The sequence below is a fragment of the Python bivittatus genome, unplaced genomic scaffold (assembly GCF_059951505.1).
Source record: "Python bivittatus isolate LINGU-HERP-01145 unplaced genomic scaffold, Pbiv_v1 ctg000840_np1212, whole genome shotgun sequence".
NCBI classification, from domain to species: Eukaryota; Metazoa; Chordata; class Lepidosauria; order Squamata; family Pythonidae; genus Python; species Python bivittatus.
Genome location: NW_028277113.1, coordinates 40,302,501 through 40,320,062, shown reverse-complemented (window position 1 = coordinate 40,320,062; position 17,562 = coordinate 40,302,501). Strand labels below are relative to the sequence as shown.

General features: G+C 36.9%; 1 protein-coding gene across 1 annotated transcript in view; it reads left to right on the top strand.

The window, feature by feature from the left end:
* The window catches only part of CCDC178 (coiled-coil domain containing 178), a 157,497-nt gene that overhangs the window by 136,295 nt on the left and 3,640 nt on the right, over window positions 1-17,562 (top strand). The window contains exon 18 of the mRNA XM_088130764.1: window positions 3,002-3,136. Coding sequence (XP_087986890.1) covers window positions 3,002-3,136 — 135 coding nt within the window. The remainder of the gene's footprint in view (window positions 1-3,001; window positions 3,137-17,562) is intronic.

Genomic DNA, 17,562 nt, shown 5'->3' with positions numbered 1-17,562 from the left:
TTTTGGAATGTATGGGCTATTATTTCCAAACAGTGCATGACTGTTTCTGCTAGGAATCCTAAGATGGGTGATCCCATAGGGATTTCTCTTTATATTTTTCGGTATCTCTCCATCAGACTGAAAGTAAACAGTGAGGCAAAAGTCTTTAACTTCCATGATTCTAAGTATTTCAATTTCTGTATGTTTAGCTAAGTTTTGTATTTATCTCTTCCTATTCTTACCTTATTTTCCCTTTCTTTCAGTTCATCAGCTCTTTGGAAGTAGGACTTTGTCTTCCCGCATTTTTCCCTGTGACAGTTTGACTAGAATCAGACACACTTGGGTGATCAAGAGTTTGTAGTAGAAACTGTTCTACTGTTGCCCTGAACATATATCCCATTATATCTCAGAAACTGCTTTTAAAATTTTACTTAGTTTCCAAAATATTTCATGGCACTTTCTCTTATCTGGTGTTCTCCAAACCTGTCGGACTAAACTCCCATTATCCCCTCCTTACATGGCTATCAGATCCCACTGGAAGTATATTAATCCCTGCACATACCTAACATGCTTTGGATCCTAGCCCTTGAAAGCAAGTGGTACTAGTTATCTGAGATTTACAGTGCACAAAATGCAAACATATTTGGCTCAATTTCTAGTGTGACTATTACACAAAACCTGGCATGGTAATTTCTGACATTATGTCACAATTAGACAATCAATAAGACATCTATTTATATTTTTCCCATCTTACAACTTTTATAACATTGTTTATTGGATATGAAAGACAAATTTATACAAAAATAGGTAAATGTTGATTACTGAGATAAGGCATGTGAAGTAGATGAAACACTATGAAACACAATATAATTGTGAAGTACCATAATTCAGTACACCTATTTTCCTGACAGTGTTTTGTATAAGAGCCAAAGATACTGCATGTTGTTTAGGCCATTAATTTTTATAAGCTTCTCAGTTATTCTGTGAATTTTACCTGTTTTCTACTCTCATTGTAACAAATATAATTTGAAAGCAAGATTTAGACAGGGAAATAAATATGGGCAGCCAAGGAATGTTACTTTTTGTAATTAAAGGTATTTTTATTCATGCATTCATTCTGGTTTTGACCTCAATGGATTGGAAGACTTCCAAAGTAGTATTATACTATTGTTTTAATCTGCTTGACAAGCATGGTTAGAAAGGTCATTCACTGATGATGGCCACTGACATTTTCTGATAAAATTGTAGTATAGCTAAATAACAAAAGTCATTTAAAAAAACCTATGCAGAATAGTGGTTACGATTTACTATTTTCCAGTTTACCAGTATTCTTCACTCCTAAAAAATATTGTCAGGATTCAAGCAATTGTTTAAGACACATACAAGAACTTAGATATCTTCAGTGGTATTTCCTTTGAAAGATCATTGTGCCATATTGTAAACTGCTTTTGCAAGTTTCCACAATTTCAAAACAGATTTGTGAAATAAAATAGGAAACTATTGGTTTGAGGGGGGGGGCAGTCAGGGGGACCTAAACACCAAAGCCACTCTGGGCCTATCATGGCCATATTTAGGAAAGTAGGTAGGTATGTAGATAGATGATATGTAGCTATAAGTATTAGATATTAAGATGACATTCTTATCAGTGATTTTTTTAATATTAGTACTGATTCTTGGACTCTAGTGTTTGGAGCTTGCTTTCTTTCTTTCTTTCTTTCTTTCTTTCTTTCTTTCTTTCTTTCTTATTTATTTATTTGCAAATGTGAACTGAAAGTTGCAGTTTTTTTAATTAAAACTTTAAAAAAAATAAAAACTAATACAAACTAATATAAAGAAGGGAAAAAGGAAAAGAACTTAGTTTATCCATCACAGCAAGAACTGACAATTTCACCAACCATTCCTCCATAGTGGGTAGCACTGAATCTTTCCATCTCTGTGTATATAATAATCTCACCACAGTAATAATATATTTAAATAATCTTGCATGCCTTTTTTCTAACTATTTATCCATTAGTCCTAAAAGAAAAAGTTCTGGCTTCAATTGAATATTAATCTTTAAAATCCTCTGTATCAATGTATGTATTTGAATCCAATTTTTTTTAGTTTTTTTACACGTCCACCAAGCATGATAAAATGCCCCTTCATGTTGTTCACATTTCCAACAAATGTGAAAACAGTTAAAATGAATACAAAGTGGTGAATGATGTCCCTGCAGCAGCTGTCAAATTTCTGCTGCATTTAGTATTCTTTTTCAATGAAATACTTATAAGAGGGTGAAAACCATGCCTGTCCTTCTTAAATTTAAATGTTTGAGCTTATGTGTGCACGTGTATACATCTAGACAGATAGATATAGATAGGGTAGTGTCACTTTCAGCTGCTGCCTTAACTGCAATTTAGTGCAGCTAGATGCTTTCATGTCACATGGTTATAGCTAGGTAGATTAATAGGGAGTTCTGTCTGGAAATTTCTTTCCTGTTATTGTTCTCCCTCAGCTGCTGATGGTGAAGTTAATTCTCTTTAGTTTTGTCATGCTCTGAAGCACACATTGCCAAGCTATGATAAGCTTTACAAGGAAAAATGAGCCACAGTGTCCATCAAAGTCTTAAACTTGCATTTTAAACTTTGGCCTGACCTGATGTGCCATTCAAAATGCTTCAAAAGATTATTTTTTAAAGAAAGGTTCAATATGTCCCGAGGCTATCGGTTTTGAGTTAAACTGGGTGAAGTAGAAATATTTTACTCATCAGCTTTGCAGTCACAGAGTTTGCCTCAGCTAGAACAAAACTGCTGAGGCATTTAGAGAAAATTAACCCCCCATCCTGGCAGCCAGATGTGACTGGTTTCTGATGAATGCACATGAGTGGGCTGAAAAATCAAGAGACTGTGAAATTCCTGTCAGGTCCGTACAGTGCAGAATGGGCTATTGACTGCTTTCTATATTTCCCTCCATCATTCTTCTTGAACACTGCCATTAATTTCCTCTCCCACTCTGACTTATTTTTTCCCCTTTCCTCTTTTAGCTCTCTCAGCTGCAAAAGAAGCTGCACAGGGTATTGGTGGAATACTTCAAATTGCGAGCCTTCTATAGCCAAGCTGGGCTGGGGAAGTTGCAGGCAGCCTCTCATGAGACTCTTCAGAAAATATTAGCTGTGCAGGTAGGTGTCTGCAGAAAGGAGAAAAGATCATTCTGATCTAGATTGAAAAGCAAATGATGAGTAATGTGATGAAGCATTAAAGCCATATCCCATCAGAGTTTTGTAAATTTTTAACCTCTTTAATAAACTGGAATTGCATGAAGAATGAATCCAGTAGGAAGCATATGAATCATAGATACATTTTTTTAAAGAAAAAGAGGACATTGCAATTTAAAAACTATGATGGTGTTGCCAAAATGTTTCAGAATATGATACACCCCTCTTTATGTATTATTGCTATGGGAAACAAACATTGATTTTTCACATTTGATTTGTGCCAGTTAGGTCACCTGTTTATGTAAAGACCAGGTAACAAATAACATTTACTTACAGGGTTCAGCTAAGATTAATCATACTTGTTTGGCTTTTATTTTTCCATGGATTTTTCAGGCATTTTTAGGACTCTGCAAATCATTCAGAGAGATGCTTGAAAGTGGGAAGGTAAATGAAGCCTCCCAAAGATTTGGCCCTTAAGAGCCTTCCCATCTGGGTGTGCTACGCTGAACCTTCAGGAGCATACTCATTGCCATGAGTGAAGTGCTCCTCTAAATGATTTGATAACCCTTGTATTTATATTTATAGAGATGCCTTTATTTCAGAAAACAGCAAAAAAAAATTAAGACCATGTATATTTCTTTAAGATTTTGATGGTACTGGAGAAATTTCTGAGGTAAAATGGAAACAGAGGAATTAAAAATACCAGTGTCTTCTATCCTATATGTCACTCTAAGCCAATATGATACTTAACATTCAAACACAGACCAGCACATTTTGTACGGTGTACTATCAGTCATCTCTAGTTTTTGTTTAACTTTTTCCTCTTATAAAAAACAGCCACAGAAGCAGGAAGTTCTTTCCTTCAGACAGGTTTTCCAGTAAAAATAATTACCTCCTGTAGTGTTTACTTTTCACCAGCGACCCTATTTATTTCCCTTAAAAGGGAAAACCACTTGAAAAATAACTTTTAACAGAAAACTCAACTGAGAGAAAGGAAGTTAAGAGGCACAGTGAAGTTTTTCCCTAGCAAAATTGGAGCAACCAAAGCTGTCAACTGTAGGATATTGCTCTATGACTGTTAACACAGTGGTTCCCGAACAGTCAACTAAAGGGTCCATAAATAGAACGTACTGGTTCTCAAGGATATAATGTGTGACGACTGCTACTGAATTACTTCATTTTCTCTGAAACTGAAATATGGAATCAGGTGCTTGGGGGACAGGATCAAAGAGGCTATCATAGAAGATGACCATAGGGCAGACCCTGCACTCTGAGTGAGAAGTGAAAGAAGCAGTATCATAAAATAGGTTCAGTGTCTGAACTACTGAGAGCTCTAAGATATCTGTAGGTCATGGGAGTGTCAATTTGCTATGTCAGTTTGTCATGTGTAATTTGGGTATTATGAATGCTTTCGAGGCCAAGTATATTAAGACTCATGATCTTAAGAAAGTCAGTTACATTTAGGCATCTTTCATGTTCTGGATGTCTCATAAAATTATTGCTCTCTCCTTTCATCATCCCACGTGACACTGCTCTCTGAATCTAGAAATACAGAACTGCTTCAGTGGAAGGAACCATGAAGGAAAGGTGCAGGATAGCTCTGTACATCCAATATATGGCAGATAAGGCTTAGTGGATACCACTTTGCCCCACTTCATTACGCAAGCTATCACTAAGAGGAAGCTGTGTTTAGATTCCTGATCAGCTTTAAAAAAAAAACCATTATATGACCTTGATTTGCTGTTCTTCAGACTAGCACATATGGCAATCCCACATTTCCCTGAACGGGAAAGGGGGAGGGGGGGAGGGAGGGATATAGAGATATACATATACATACATACAAACACACACACACACACAAATATATGAGTGTCTGGATAGTGTAGTGGTTAGAGCACCGCCCTTTGATGCAGAAGATCGGAGTTCGAATCCCAGCTGGTACCTACCTTACCAGTAGGGGTCCTTGGGCAAAGACCCCCTAATGCTTTACCTGCCTACCTCGAATATGAGAGTGGCACGATCTAAGAGAGTCATGCCGGCTTGGATGTTGCCTGGATTAACAAGATGCTGGGGAACCAGGACAAACTGATGATAAGTGGGTACAGGAACAAACTATACATGGACGAGACAAGAGAACCTGGAATTGATGGAATGCAACTACAACAGTAGAACTAATGAGAGGTTATATATTAAACGTATGAGGGAGCTATGGATGGACAAAAGACCTACATCCACCCTAACTGAGAAACAGCTAGTTACCCAACACTTCAACATAGTGAACAGTAAGCTGCTCTCACAACTTCAGATAGACCACTTGCACATTACATCTCAGACTCAAGAAGATCCAGAAGAACAACTGGATGTGCAGCCAACACCTGAAGCTGGAATGTCACTGCCACCCCTTCCATTACAGAGTACAGTAACTGATGTGAGGCATAAGATGCAGGTGGGAACAGCATACACTGAGCAGCACAACCAAGTAGCTGGCATTGTGTACAGGAACATCTGCGCAGTGTACGGGCTAGACCCTTCCAAGTCAGGATGGCAGATTCTACAGAAGGTTGTGGAGAATAACAGAGCTAAGATCCTGTGGGACTTCCAGATCCAGATGGGCAGGCAGGTACTGGCCAGTCATCCAGACATTATGATAGTAGACAAGGACAGTGGTGGTGATAGATGTAGCGTTGCTGAGTGACAGCAACATCAGGAGGAAGGCGTATGGGAAGCTGGAGAAGTACTAGGGCCCGAAGGAGGAACTAGAGAGGATGTGGAAAGTAAAGGCCAAAGTGGTCCCAGTGGTGGTAGCAGCACTTGAGGCTGTGACTCCTAAGCTGGGAGAATGGCTCCAACAGATCTCAGGAATGACATCAGAGCTCTCTGTCCAGAAGAGTGCAGTGCTAGGAACAGCTAAGATACTGCACAGAACCCTCAAACTCCCAGGCCTCTGGTAGAGAACCCAAGATCCCAAGATTGAGGAAGACACATACCACCCATAGGGGTAAGAGGGGGCCTTTATAAGGCAACTTAAATGCATAAAAACAAAAATTGAACTGAAAATAAGCAACAAAGCAAACAACGATTTTACAACCAATTACTACATATATGTACACAGGAGAGAGAAACTAATAATTTGTTGTAGGGTTACCAGATCTGGGCTATAAAAGTCTGGGTGACCAAAAATGAGTTCCCAGAAAGAGATATGGAAAACCCTACATCATTGCTACTGTATATTAGTCATCCAGATTTTTGCAACCCAGATTTGGTAGCCCTATTAATTATACTACACCTGTAATTTATATGTTTTTAAAACATTGAAACAGCAGTTTAAAACTGAAACATAGGGGATATCATGGTATTAAAATCCTTAAAGCTTTACTAGAATTGCAGCATTTCAGTGTTAAGAAAATGCAAAATGGATGAGTCTTTAAGGCTAACTGAAGGTCAGCATTATTACTGGGGTCAAGAAATGGGGGCAATCAATCAAGGGGACATTACTACACAGTAATGTAGAAGAAATCTTTCCCCAATTTCAGTGGGAGCAAAATTGGTGTGATCTGCCAAAATCAACTCTGCTGCAGCATGGCCTGCAAACAGCAATGGACAGATGCATTTTGCATCTGTCATAAATGCTATAGAAAAATGCATATACTGTATTTAGAAAAGATAAATTCAAAAAATAAACAGTTGTTTGGAAAAGTTGCATTTACAAAAGTTATAACTATGTATGTGGTTTTTTAAAACATACATTAGGGAAAATTGCATACAATACTCTATCACTGAAAGTTACAAGCAACAAATAATGCAGCTGTTCTAGCCGTTTAAAATTGCAAGACATTTGGTCAAACAGAATAATTTGTAATATCGAGAAAGTGACATGAATTGAACTTAGTGCCATGTGACATCCCTAACTGATCTCAAACATCAAATAGTAAGTTAGTGAATCTTACTGGGAGGCAAAAGAGCAGAGTGTCCAGAAATAACCTTAGGGCATGGGCAAACTCCGATCTTCCTGATAGTGCACATGAGTGATGCTGTCATAACATAATAGACATCTTTCAGAAATACATATGCCTCAAGTATCTGCATTGGATGTCATAATTTTAGCTGCACCTTAACTATGAGGGCTGAATGAAAAGCAATGCTTTGAGTTCCATAACTTTAGTTTAAATAGGGATACTTTAATAAATGAAATAGGAAAATAATCTTTGAAATGAGCTCTTTTATTACCTGTATTTACTTCTCCACATAATCACCACAATTTGCTACACACTTCTGCCATGGACAAGCTTATTAAAACTGTCACAAAAGCATGCCATACTTTGTCTCTTCAACCAGATCTTGACTGTCCTTTCCCCCTCTTCAATTGAGTCAGCATATGCTCACAAAAGTATTCCTTCAATTTTGGGAAAAGGTGGAAGTCCTTTGGTGTCAAGTCTGAATTGTATGGCAGAAGGGGTAAGACAGTGATATCGATGCAGTTGCCTTTTGGGTGGCTTGAGAGGTGTGAAGTATAGTATAGTTACATTGCAGCAAAATTTCTTTATGCTTCTGAACTCTGCTTAATCATTGTTTCAGTTTTGAGTGTTGCAGTGTAACACTCTAAATGGATAGTGGTGCCAGGTTCAAGGAATTCCATGTAATTAACCCCATCTATCCCCAAAAATCATAACCATGAGTTTTCCTGCCAAAGCTTGGGTTTTGAATTTTTTCCCCACAGGCAAAGCTTTGTGATAATATTCCATGGACTGACATTTCATTTCTGGGCCATAATTATGAGCCCATGTTTCACTGGCTCTCATGATGCTGTGAAAATATTTCTCACCTTCATTCTGGTAGCATGACAACCATTGTTGAAAATTTCAACTCTTGGAACCTTCCTTGATGAGGAACTATTGATGAGCACTCCTTGAATACAATTTTCAAGCCAGCTATATATCCACTTAATTGTAATGATATTCAGATCTGCTTAACCACTTTGCTAATCATAGGCTACTTCATCAGTTGCTTTGCTGAAATCAAGTTAGATTATAGCATTCCCATAATCTATTAAGAAAGTTACTTGATCAAAATATGAGCTGGCTAGTCTGATAAAAACTGTTTTTGACACATCTACACTGACTTTTGGCATTGTTCTAAGGGTTTTTCGATCTTTTTGTGATCTCTTTCTTTTTTAAAGTTGGAAGGAACATTTGCTCTCCTCCAATCATCTGACAATAGTTCTCTGAGATTTCTCAAAGACAGTGCATAATGATTCAACCAGACTATCAGCTATTTCGTTCAGTATCCCAGGATTCAATTAATTTGGCACTGGAAATTTAATCTCATCCGAAGTAAATATTTCTTGATCATATTTCTATCAGTCTCAAGTTTTATCCTACTCCTTAATCATGTTCTTCACAATGTTCTGAGGGAACATTTAACTTGTTCGAAAAGGCTGAGTGAAAATAAAAACGGAATAGTTCTTCCTTTTCTTGTTAAGATTTTCCCATCTTCATTGAGGAGATGGTATACCAGTTTTTATATTTCTTTTCCTTTCCACATATCCAGATAGGTCCCTTTTGTTACTGATAGCATCCTTCACCAACCTCAACTCATTATAACCTTAGCTTTCCTGATATCCTCTCTACAAATCCAGGCTGCTTGTCTGTATTCTTCCATGATAGCCTGTTCCTTTTTACCTTCTACATGGTTTCTATTTTGTTTTTAGAACTTCCCTAAGTTTTTTGTATAGCCACATCAGTTTCTTCTACTGATGTCCCTCATTTTCTTTTTCTTTGGAATTGTGCATTTAGCATGTTATAGAAACTCCCACCCATCCTGAGCTCCATTTCCCATTAACTTGTCCTGACACTGTATCTTGATTATATTTTTTCTGAGCTTATTAAAATTATCTTTAAGTACAATGTGTGTGCATGTGTGCACGCGCGTGCCTTTAAAATCATGAATTCTAGCATTATAAGGTAACTTTCCTTTGCTTACCTACTTCTTCTACTTCCTTCATTGAATCTTCCCTATTGGTTAGTATCAGATCAAGGGCAATTAATTCTCTTGTGTTTTTCTCCACTCTCTGAAGGGGAAAGCTGTCAGCAAGACAATCAAGAATTTCCTGAAAGGACCATGGTTGGCACAGTTTGGCTTTCAACCGATGTTATAGTAATTATAGTCCTCCATCTCTACTGCCTTTATGAAAGATCTGCAGTTTGTTTTGGAAGATTTCATTTACATCTTCTTGGTTGAGCAGAAACTAATAGACATCAACAAGAGTATTGCTTTTAGTTTTTACTTAGTTTAGCGTAGTTGCTCTTTACAGCATTGTCATGTTCATTCATTTTGATTTCTGAGTGGATGTCAGGCTCAGCCCAAGAACGACGATGAAACAATTCAGTCCACTACAGTTCCTTTATTTGCTTACACCCTCTAGACAGGATCTCGCCAGACTAACTCTACACTACAGCAACTAGTGGATATATCCTGTGATACTTTAGGGAGGGGCTAGTCTAAACCTCTTCTTCTTCTCACGGTGTTGCTGCGGACTGAGAAAGCACTTGCCTTATCCCCCTTTCTGGAATGCATTACCTCCCTCCTGATAGCCTTGATCTCCCATACCAGTCTCCTTCTTGCAGATACTTTCCATTACAATTTAACAGTACCTCCTCTTTTACTACAGTTTCTGTTCCTTTTGAACAAATTTGTCCAAGAAGTGTTTTGCTGTGGCAGTAGAAAAGGATCTGAGCCACATTGTCTGACAAAGCACATCAAGAAATGAAAAGGTGGGCTGCCATCAAAACCCTCAGCTTTAAAGCATTTGAGAATAGCTTCTGTGCAGATATAGAAAAACCTGTATAGAATTCTTGTCTCAGAAATAAAGTGGTTTTAGATGGGGAGAACTTCCTGGAGGTTTAGAAGGAAAGGCAGGGAGCAAACTTAACCGTTATTTTATGATCCATGGATGCTTTATAACTGGCCACACTTTCTATGGAAGGCATTTTTTGAGAGTAATGTCATATTCTCAAAATTCAAATGTACCCACCAACCACAAAAGATTGGAAAGTCCTGTATTACTTGAAGTCATGTTTACTGCTGGAAAAATATTAGGCACTATTCCCTGCAAACACATATCCCAATCATGATTGGTTTCCTAGTCCACATTGTTGTTGTTGTTGTTTAGTCGTTAAGTCGTGTCCGACTCTTCGTGACCCCATGAACCATATTGCGCCAGGCCTTCCTGTCCTCTAGTCCACATAGATAAGTCTTAATTATCAGGCAATGGTCATGATAAAAATTATCCATTCCCTTCCTCCCCAGCTACTCTTAATTTTTTAAAGAAAGTTGTCACTAATGCTAACCACAGCTTGATAGAAGAGTGATCTTGTTGAGACTCCCAGGCAGAAAGGATGGATTAACATTCTTTCCCATATGGCGTGATGTCAGTCCCAATGGGAACACTTTAACTCCAATGTTTAAAATAAAAACGTGGTGCCTGCATCATTAATTGTACCATGCAAAGGTTATTTTCATTGGGTTTGGGCCAGTGTATGCTATTCAATATGTGGTTTTTTTCTAGATAACCTGTTTTTAGATAACCTGTTCTTGTATGGCTTGCTAAACTGGTTAAAAACAGAAAGCAAAGAGTAGGAATAAATAGGCAAATTTCTCAGTGAAGTGAGAAGTAACAACCATCAGCAATCCCTGTGGGGACCAACGCTTCTTAACTTAGAGGAAGACAAGCTGCCTGGGCCTGTGAATGATACTAAACCATTTAGGATGGTAAAAATCAAGAAGCTCCAAAGGATCTTTTAAACTTGGTGAATAATCAACCAAATGGCAAATACAATTTGATTCAATTAGACATAAACTAATACAACCTAGACACCCCCCCCCCATTTCACATATACAGAGATGGAGTTTAAGGAGTCTCTAACAAATCAAAAAAGAGATATTGGGATATATTTATAAATCAGGGAACATGTTAACTCAGGATGTGCTAGTTATGAAAAAGGAAAATTCCATGCTAAGGATTATTAGGAAATGGTTTGAAAATAAAAATACCAGCATTATGATGCCCATATACAATTCTCTGGTACTTCTACATCTGGATATAACAAATATAATGGAGCTTGAAAATGTGCAGAAAAGGGTTTCCTGTAAGAAGTTTTGGGGAAAAAAAGACTACTGGATAGGGACATGATCGAGGTATATAAAATTGTGCATGGCATGGACAAAGTGGGCAGGGAGAAGGTTTCTTCTCTCTCTGTTTCAAAACAATAGGACCAGTGACTTTCCAACAAAGCTAATTGAAATGAGAATTAGAATAGACAAATGTGTTCCCAACTTCCAACTCAAAAAGTTGTTTTACCCTGGTCAATGGGATCAAATTCTGAGAGATCAAGTGGAATCAACAGTTGTACTCCTCTTATCTTGTTTGGTAACTGTAATAAATATTTGATTTCATCTGATTTGAGATGTGCCAGGGTGTCTTTCCTAAAATATGTCCATTCCTAGTTCTTCCTTGTTCTGGCTTCATCCAGCTGATCTGCTGGGTCTTTTTTTCTTTTCTTTTTTTTAGCATGTCATTGACCTGCATGCCGGTTTTCTTACCATTGCTGCTCTTTATCAGGATAGATGTAGCTTGATCTCAGTAGTTAGTTGGCTGTGATCATGGCTATGTTGACATCATACTCCATTTTGTATTTCCTTCTGTTTAGAGTCTGAATGCAATCCTTTTATTCTTCAAATGACCCACATCCACTTCTGCTAGATCTGCTTAGATTAGTGTCAACCCAGCATGCAGGAGAGCTAATAGTTCAATCACTTCAGTTCAAAAAGGCCTCAGATGTATCATCTATGCAAAGCAATTCTTCAAGTCTCTGAAGTGGGAATTTGGAATGTCTCAAACAGATTATATCAAATTTTGTTTTTTCTTGAAATAAACCTACTCATAAATATCCAGATATGAATAAAAATAACAGTGCAAAAGCAGTCTTTTTTCCCAAATTAAAGTTAGAAATTGTAGCTTTAAAATATTAAATGTGAATTTGACATATAGTAGTAGTAGTATCAATTCCAAACAGTAAAATTATGCTAGATCCAGTTAAAAATATTTAATTAATTAAATAAATAAATATTTAATTAATTTCAGTGTTTAGGCTCCCTGACTCCTTAGCAACTCTGGACAGCTTACAAGTTAAAAAGGAAAGAAACAGCACATCTAGAAAAAGTCATAACTGACCACTAACTTAACTTAATTAAGACTAACTTAATAACAGTAAAAAAAATCCCAAACTTATAGGGACTCCACAACCACCCTATCCCAAGGCCTGGAAGAACAACCAAATTTTTAATGATTTTCTGAGAGTCATTAGCGTGGAAGCCATACAGATCTCTGGGGGATGTCATTGCAGAGGGTAGGCACTGTAACAGAGAAAGCATGTTTTCTAAGTCCTGTAAGATGACATTGTTTAATCATCGGGTTCCAGAGTGCCCCCACTCTGCCAGATCTCACTGGATGAGCAGAGATAATTAGGCTTCTACCTAGTTCTGACATAACGGGAGAGCCAGTTTGGTGTAGTGGTTAAGGTGCTGACCTAGAAACCAGCAGACTGAGTTCCAGGCCTGCCTTAGGCATGAAAGCCGGCTGGGTGACTATGGACCAGTCACTCTCTCTCAGCCTAATCCACCTCACAGGGTGGTGGTTGTGGGGAAAAGAGGAGGCAGGAGTAGTAGGTATGTATGCTGCTTTGAGTTATATACACATATATTTAAAAAAGGCAGGATAAAAATATAACAACAACAGTAACAACATCAGTCTGATAATTCATGGCTTCCTCCAAACCAGAATAGCTATCTGTGATGTAATACTACAGTTTAAAGGGAGCTCTTACACTATACTTCCATTGTTTGGACATAATAGGAAATCTTGGTTTAATAAATGCTGAAACATTTGCTGAAATAAGGTGCATGAACAGAGAAGGAAGGCAGCCACGAGTATGAACTGCAGAGGTACATAGCTCATTCTCAGTGTGATAAACTTATTTGTGGGACAAAGGTAGTTAATTCTGAAGTGGACCATGTTGATCTTAGAATTTGCAGTTATGTCAGAGGTTTGTTTAAAACTTCTCTGGCAGATGTTGAAAATGGCGAGTTTAGTGGGATGAGGGCTCAAGGCTTGTGATGCATAGCATCTTTTTTTAAAAGTATTGATGGTTCTGTAATTACCATCAATACTGTGATACCACTGATGATCTAGGTCTCCTTTTCATGGCTCTATACAATGTTGTATTTACATTTAAAACATTGCTGAATGAACAATTTATGTCATTATTAAGCATTTTGAAAGATTTTAAAGACTCTGCAAATATTAATACATTTCATCTGTTTAATGCTAACCCATCTTATACCTAATTTGGAGCCTCCACTCATTTAAAATACATCATGCTGGATCAGAACTTTAAGAAGCCATTTTGGTAGCTTCCTCGCTTTTGTTACTTCTCGATTTAATTATGGCCATTTAACACAACTCCATTATCCATGCTGCTGTATCATTGATTATAAACATACCTACTGAACTCTTAATCATGGCTGCAAACATTATCTTATTTAAAGGTTTTAAAATTTCAGCATTTAATTTAATTATCTTTTCCCAGAAATGAGAAGGGAATGAGAAGCCTCATGTGAGTAAAGTATCCATGGGACAATGCAGAGAAGCATTTTTGCCACAAATTCACTAATTCTAGCTATAATCACTGGCAATGTTTTTGTTTTACAGACTGGTATGATTTGGCAAAAGTATAAAATTGCTTTTAAAGTACAAAAATAATTATGAACCACTTGAAACGTAATGTCTGTGTTTTATTTCTCATCAGAATTCATTAGTGTGTAACATCAATAATTTAGCCCATCATTTGCCAACACTGACTTGGCTCAGTAGTTCAATCATGTAACCCTGTAAACTCACTTTCCATTAAAATGAATGTTGCTGACAAAGGATAACTAAAGAGATACTTCATTTATTAGCTAAAGAGATACTTCATTTATCAACATTTTTAAATTAGGAGTTTGGGACTACAGACATTTAGCTGGATAAAATATTTCAAGAAATCTATACTATAGGACAAAAGATGTATATGGAATCATCTCACGTTACTCAAAATGACAAATGCCTTTGCATTTGTTTGTGTGCGTGTGTGTGGGTAACTTGGTTTATCACACTCCTCTGGAGGCAGGAAGAAGCTCTTGCAAATGATCAAGTGACCCACAGGATGACAGCTTGGCTGTAAGACGATGAAGTCCTATATCTTTGTAGAATTAGGACTGATTTCCCTACAGCTGTTTTTCCATGTAACAATCCATACTGAAGTCAGCCTGCATGTGTTAAACCTGTCTCGGTGCAGCAGGAAGTATTCTGATGAGTGGCTTAGCAGATACCAAAGATTGAATGTCCCAGCATCTGATATATCATTCAGTGAATTAGTATTTAATCATACAATACATCTCTCATACAAAAAGTCTAAACACAAGCAAATTTTCTTTCCATTTCTGAACAGTAGTTTTAAGGCTTAATTTGAAATTTGATTTATCATAATAGCTATTACTTTTCTCCACTTTCTAAAATAATTTCTGTGATATTTAGATTCTTCATCTAGTGAGTTATCTCATTCAGAGAATTGACAAAGAGGGCAGGATAATTATTCAAGGATTTAAACATATACTTGTGGTACTGCATTTTAGGCTAGTGCTGCTTATTTTTTGTATTTTATTGACATTAATTCATATTAGGCAAGGCAGGGAGAAATTGGCTAATATCATGCAGATGTTGTTTGGCCTTCCTGTCAGTTGGTGAGAGGGTTTCTAGTGAGAAACATAATATTTGGTGTGCCATTAGGCTGCTTAGGTTTGTCATCCAAATTGATTTCTAAATCATCGTTGATTTCAAACACCATTTTACTCTATTGGCACACAGGTAAAAGAATGTTATACTGCATACTTTGTTTCTATAATATCATTCTCTGCACTTATCAGTATTGCAGCAATGCAAGTAGATGAGGTTTACATAGTCAAAATATTTTGGACAGACAACAGAAAACTTCCCTGGACATCAGTCCACTGTATTCTTCTTTTCCTTTTAGTTTCCCTCCCACCTTCCTTTCTCTTCTGTCCAGTCATTGGAAGATTCCGAGCTATCTGACTTTTCAACCACCTTGTTCTTTTTTGCTATGGCTTGGAAATAGGAGGAGCTGTTGTTGCTTTAAATTAGAAACATTCTTTCTCCTTCATATCCATTGAATATACTTTTCTCTTTATCAGAAGATATTTTCCCTTGGCTGTACAGTATTGCAAAACTTCTGCTATGCTACCCTAATGCAAGTATAAGTTCATGTCTATTTGCTTGGGAATAAACACCATTAATGTCAATATGTCTTACTTAATGAATATACATATAAATTACATTGTCATTTTCCTAAGATTTTCTTCAAAGATGTGAAAGAAAGGACAATGGGGACAGCTTGAATAGACATTATTTTTTTTGACAGACTTATGTGGAGGAAGATTTATTTAGTTCTCTCTTTGATTTGTCACTCCAAATTATTATGCTAATGCAACTGTTTGCTGAAAATTAAGGAAACACTTTGCAGTTATTCACAACTGGAGGTGCACTTTTTAAAAATAGGATCTCAAAAAAATGAATGGATGGAATTCAGTCTGGTCCACAATAGTCAACATATGGAGGACAGACTTCTACTTCCTGAACTTATAGCATTCATTCCATTCCACACTACCCTACTGTAGGTGCAATGTGAGGAGCAAGCTGGCAAGCAGTTCTGCAGTCTGAAGTTGTTGCCATCAGTAGCAGTAAAATTGGACATTATTGTTGACACAAAAATCACTATCACAAGGTTTACAATAAATAAATCAGCTGACATAAAATATCTGAATAATGAAGCAAAAATTTCAGAAGTGCTATAGATTAATGAGTGTCTCATCTGGTACAGGAGTGAGCCAAATGTTATAGTAATAGAAAAAATATATAATGTAATTAATGCAGACACTTATAATGTAAATAATAAAGCTGTATACTGACTCATTCTAGCTCTGTGTTCTGGATGGAAGAGCTCTAATTTATTCTGATGCCTTTATATCTTGTAAGTGGTCCATACTAAATAAGGACTTATTTAAACATGTATGTCTATTTAATACAAATTGAGTATCCTAAGAAAATATCTCAGTCCCTGAACATATAAATATCAAAATATACAGATTTTGATTTTTTTTATAAATCATGTTAGCTTTTTAATTCTTTATTCTTCCTCAAGTAACCCAACTTGTGACTTGGACAGGGAACTTGCGATATTAAACAAATTAAAAAAAAATAGGAATTCCTGTTCAACTACCTATTGACATTCAAAATTCCCAATTCCAGTTTGCCGCTTCATGGCATATTTAGGCATATGAAGATACTAGTCTATTTTCTAATATGCTTTCTGTTTTCAAGTCTCCTGCTATTTAACCTTTTCTTTTTTCTTTTTCTTTTTCTTTTTCTTTTAACATATATAAACTTTGTTAGAGCAGGTCATTGCTGACTACCTGATTTAAGGATTATTGAAAGATTCACTCTTTCTCCTTCTAAATAATCTTTCTTCTGTGACTTCATATACCAATAATCTATCCTCTGTTATCAGAATACTGAATATACTGTAATGCTTATATCTCAGCATGAGCTGATTTCCAAAATCTAGTGAAACTCAGCTCCTTGTTAAATATATCTTCTGTAATGTTCTCTACATAGTTGCAAATTAGTTCATATACTTTCAGCTTTTCATGGACTTTGCCAGATAAGCACAATTCTTTGATTGTATGACTCTTACATTCCAAACCTGTATCTCTCTTTCTCACTCCTCTCTTTGTCAATGATTTTTCTTTGAATTAGGGCACACAAATATTCAGAGAGCCAGTTTGGTGTAGTGGTTAAGCCATCAGGCTAGAAACCAGGAGACTGTGAGTCGAGGCCCACCTTAGATATGAAGCCAGCTGAGTGCTTTGGGCCAGCCATTCTCTCTCAGCCCTAGGAAAGAGGCAATGGCAAACCACTTCTGAAATCTTGCCAAGAAAACTGCAGGGACTAGTCCATGCAGTTGCCAGGAGTCAAAAAAACTGACTCGAAAGCACACACCGCCCCCCGCCCCCCAAATACATATATATTCAGACAGGAATATTTGCATAGGAAAGTATCTCTTCTTGAACTCTAATAGCCCTGATCAATTTAAATGTAACTTCTGTTCTGAGGGCCAAGAACCTTATTCTGTGGCATGTACAAGTTATGGTCTGTACTTCTGGTCCAAGTGGAGGACTCCAGACTCCCAAATCCCTACAGGAAAGCTAGCATACAACTGGTC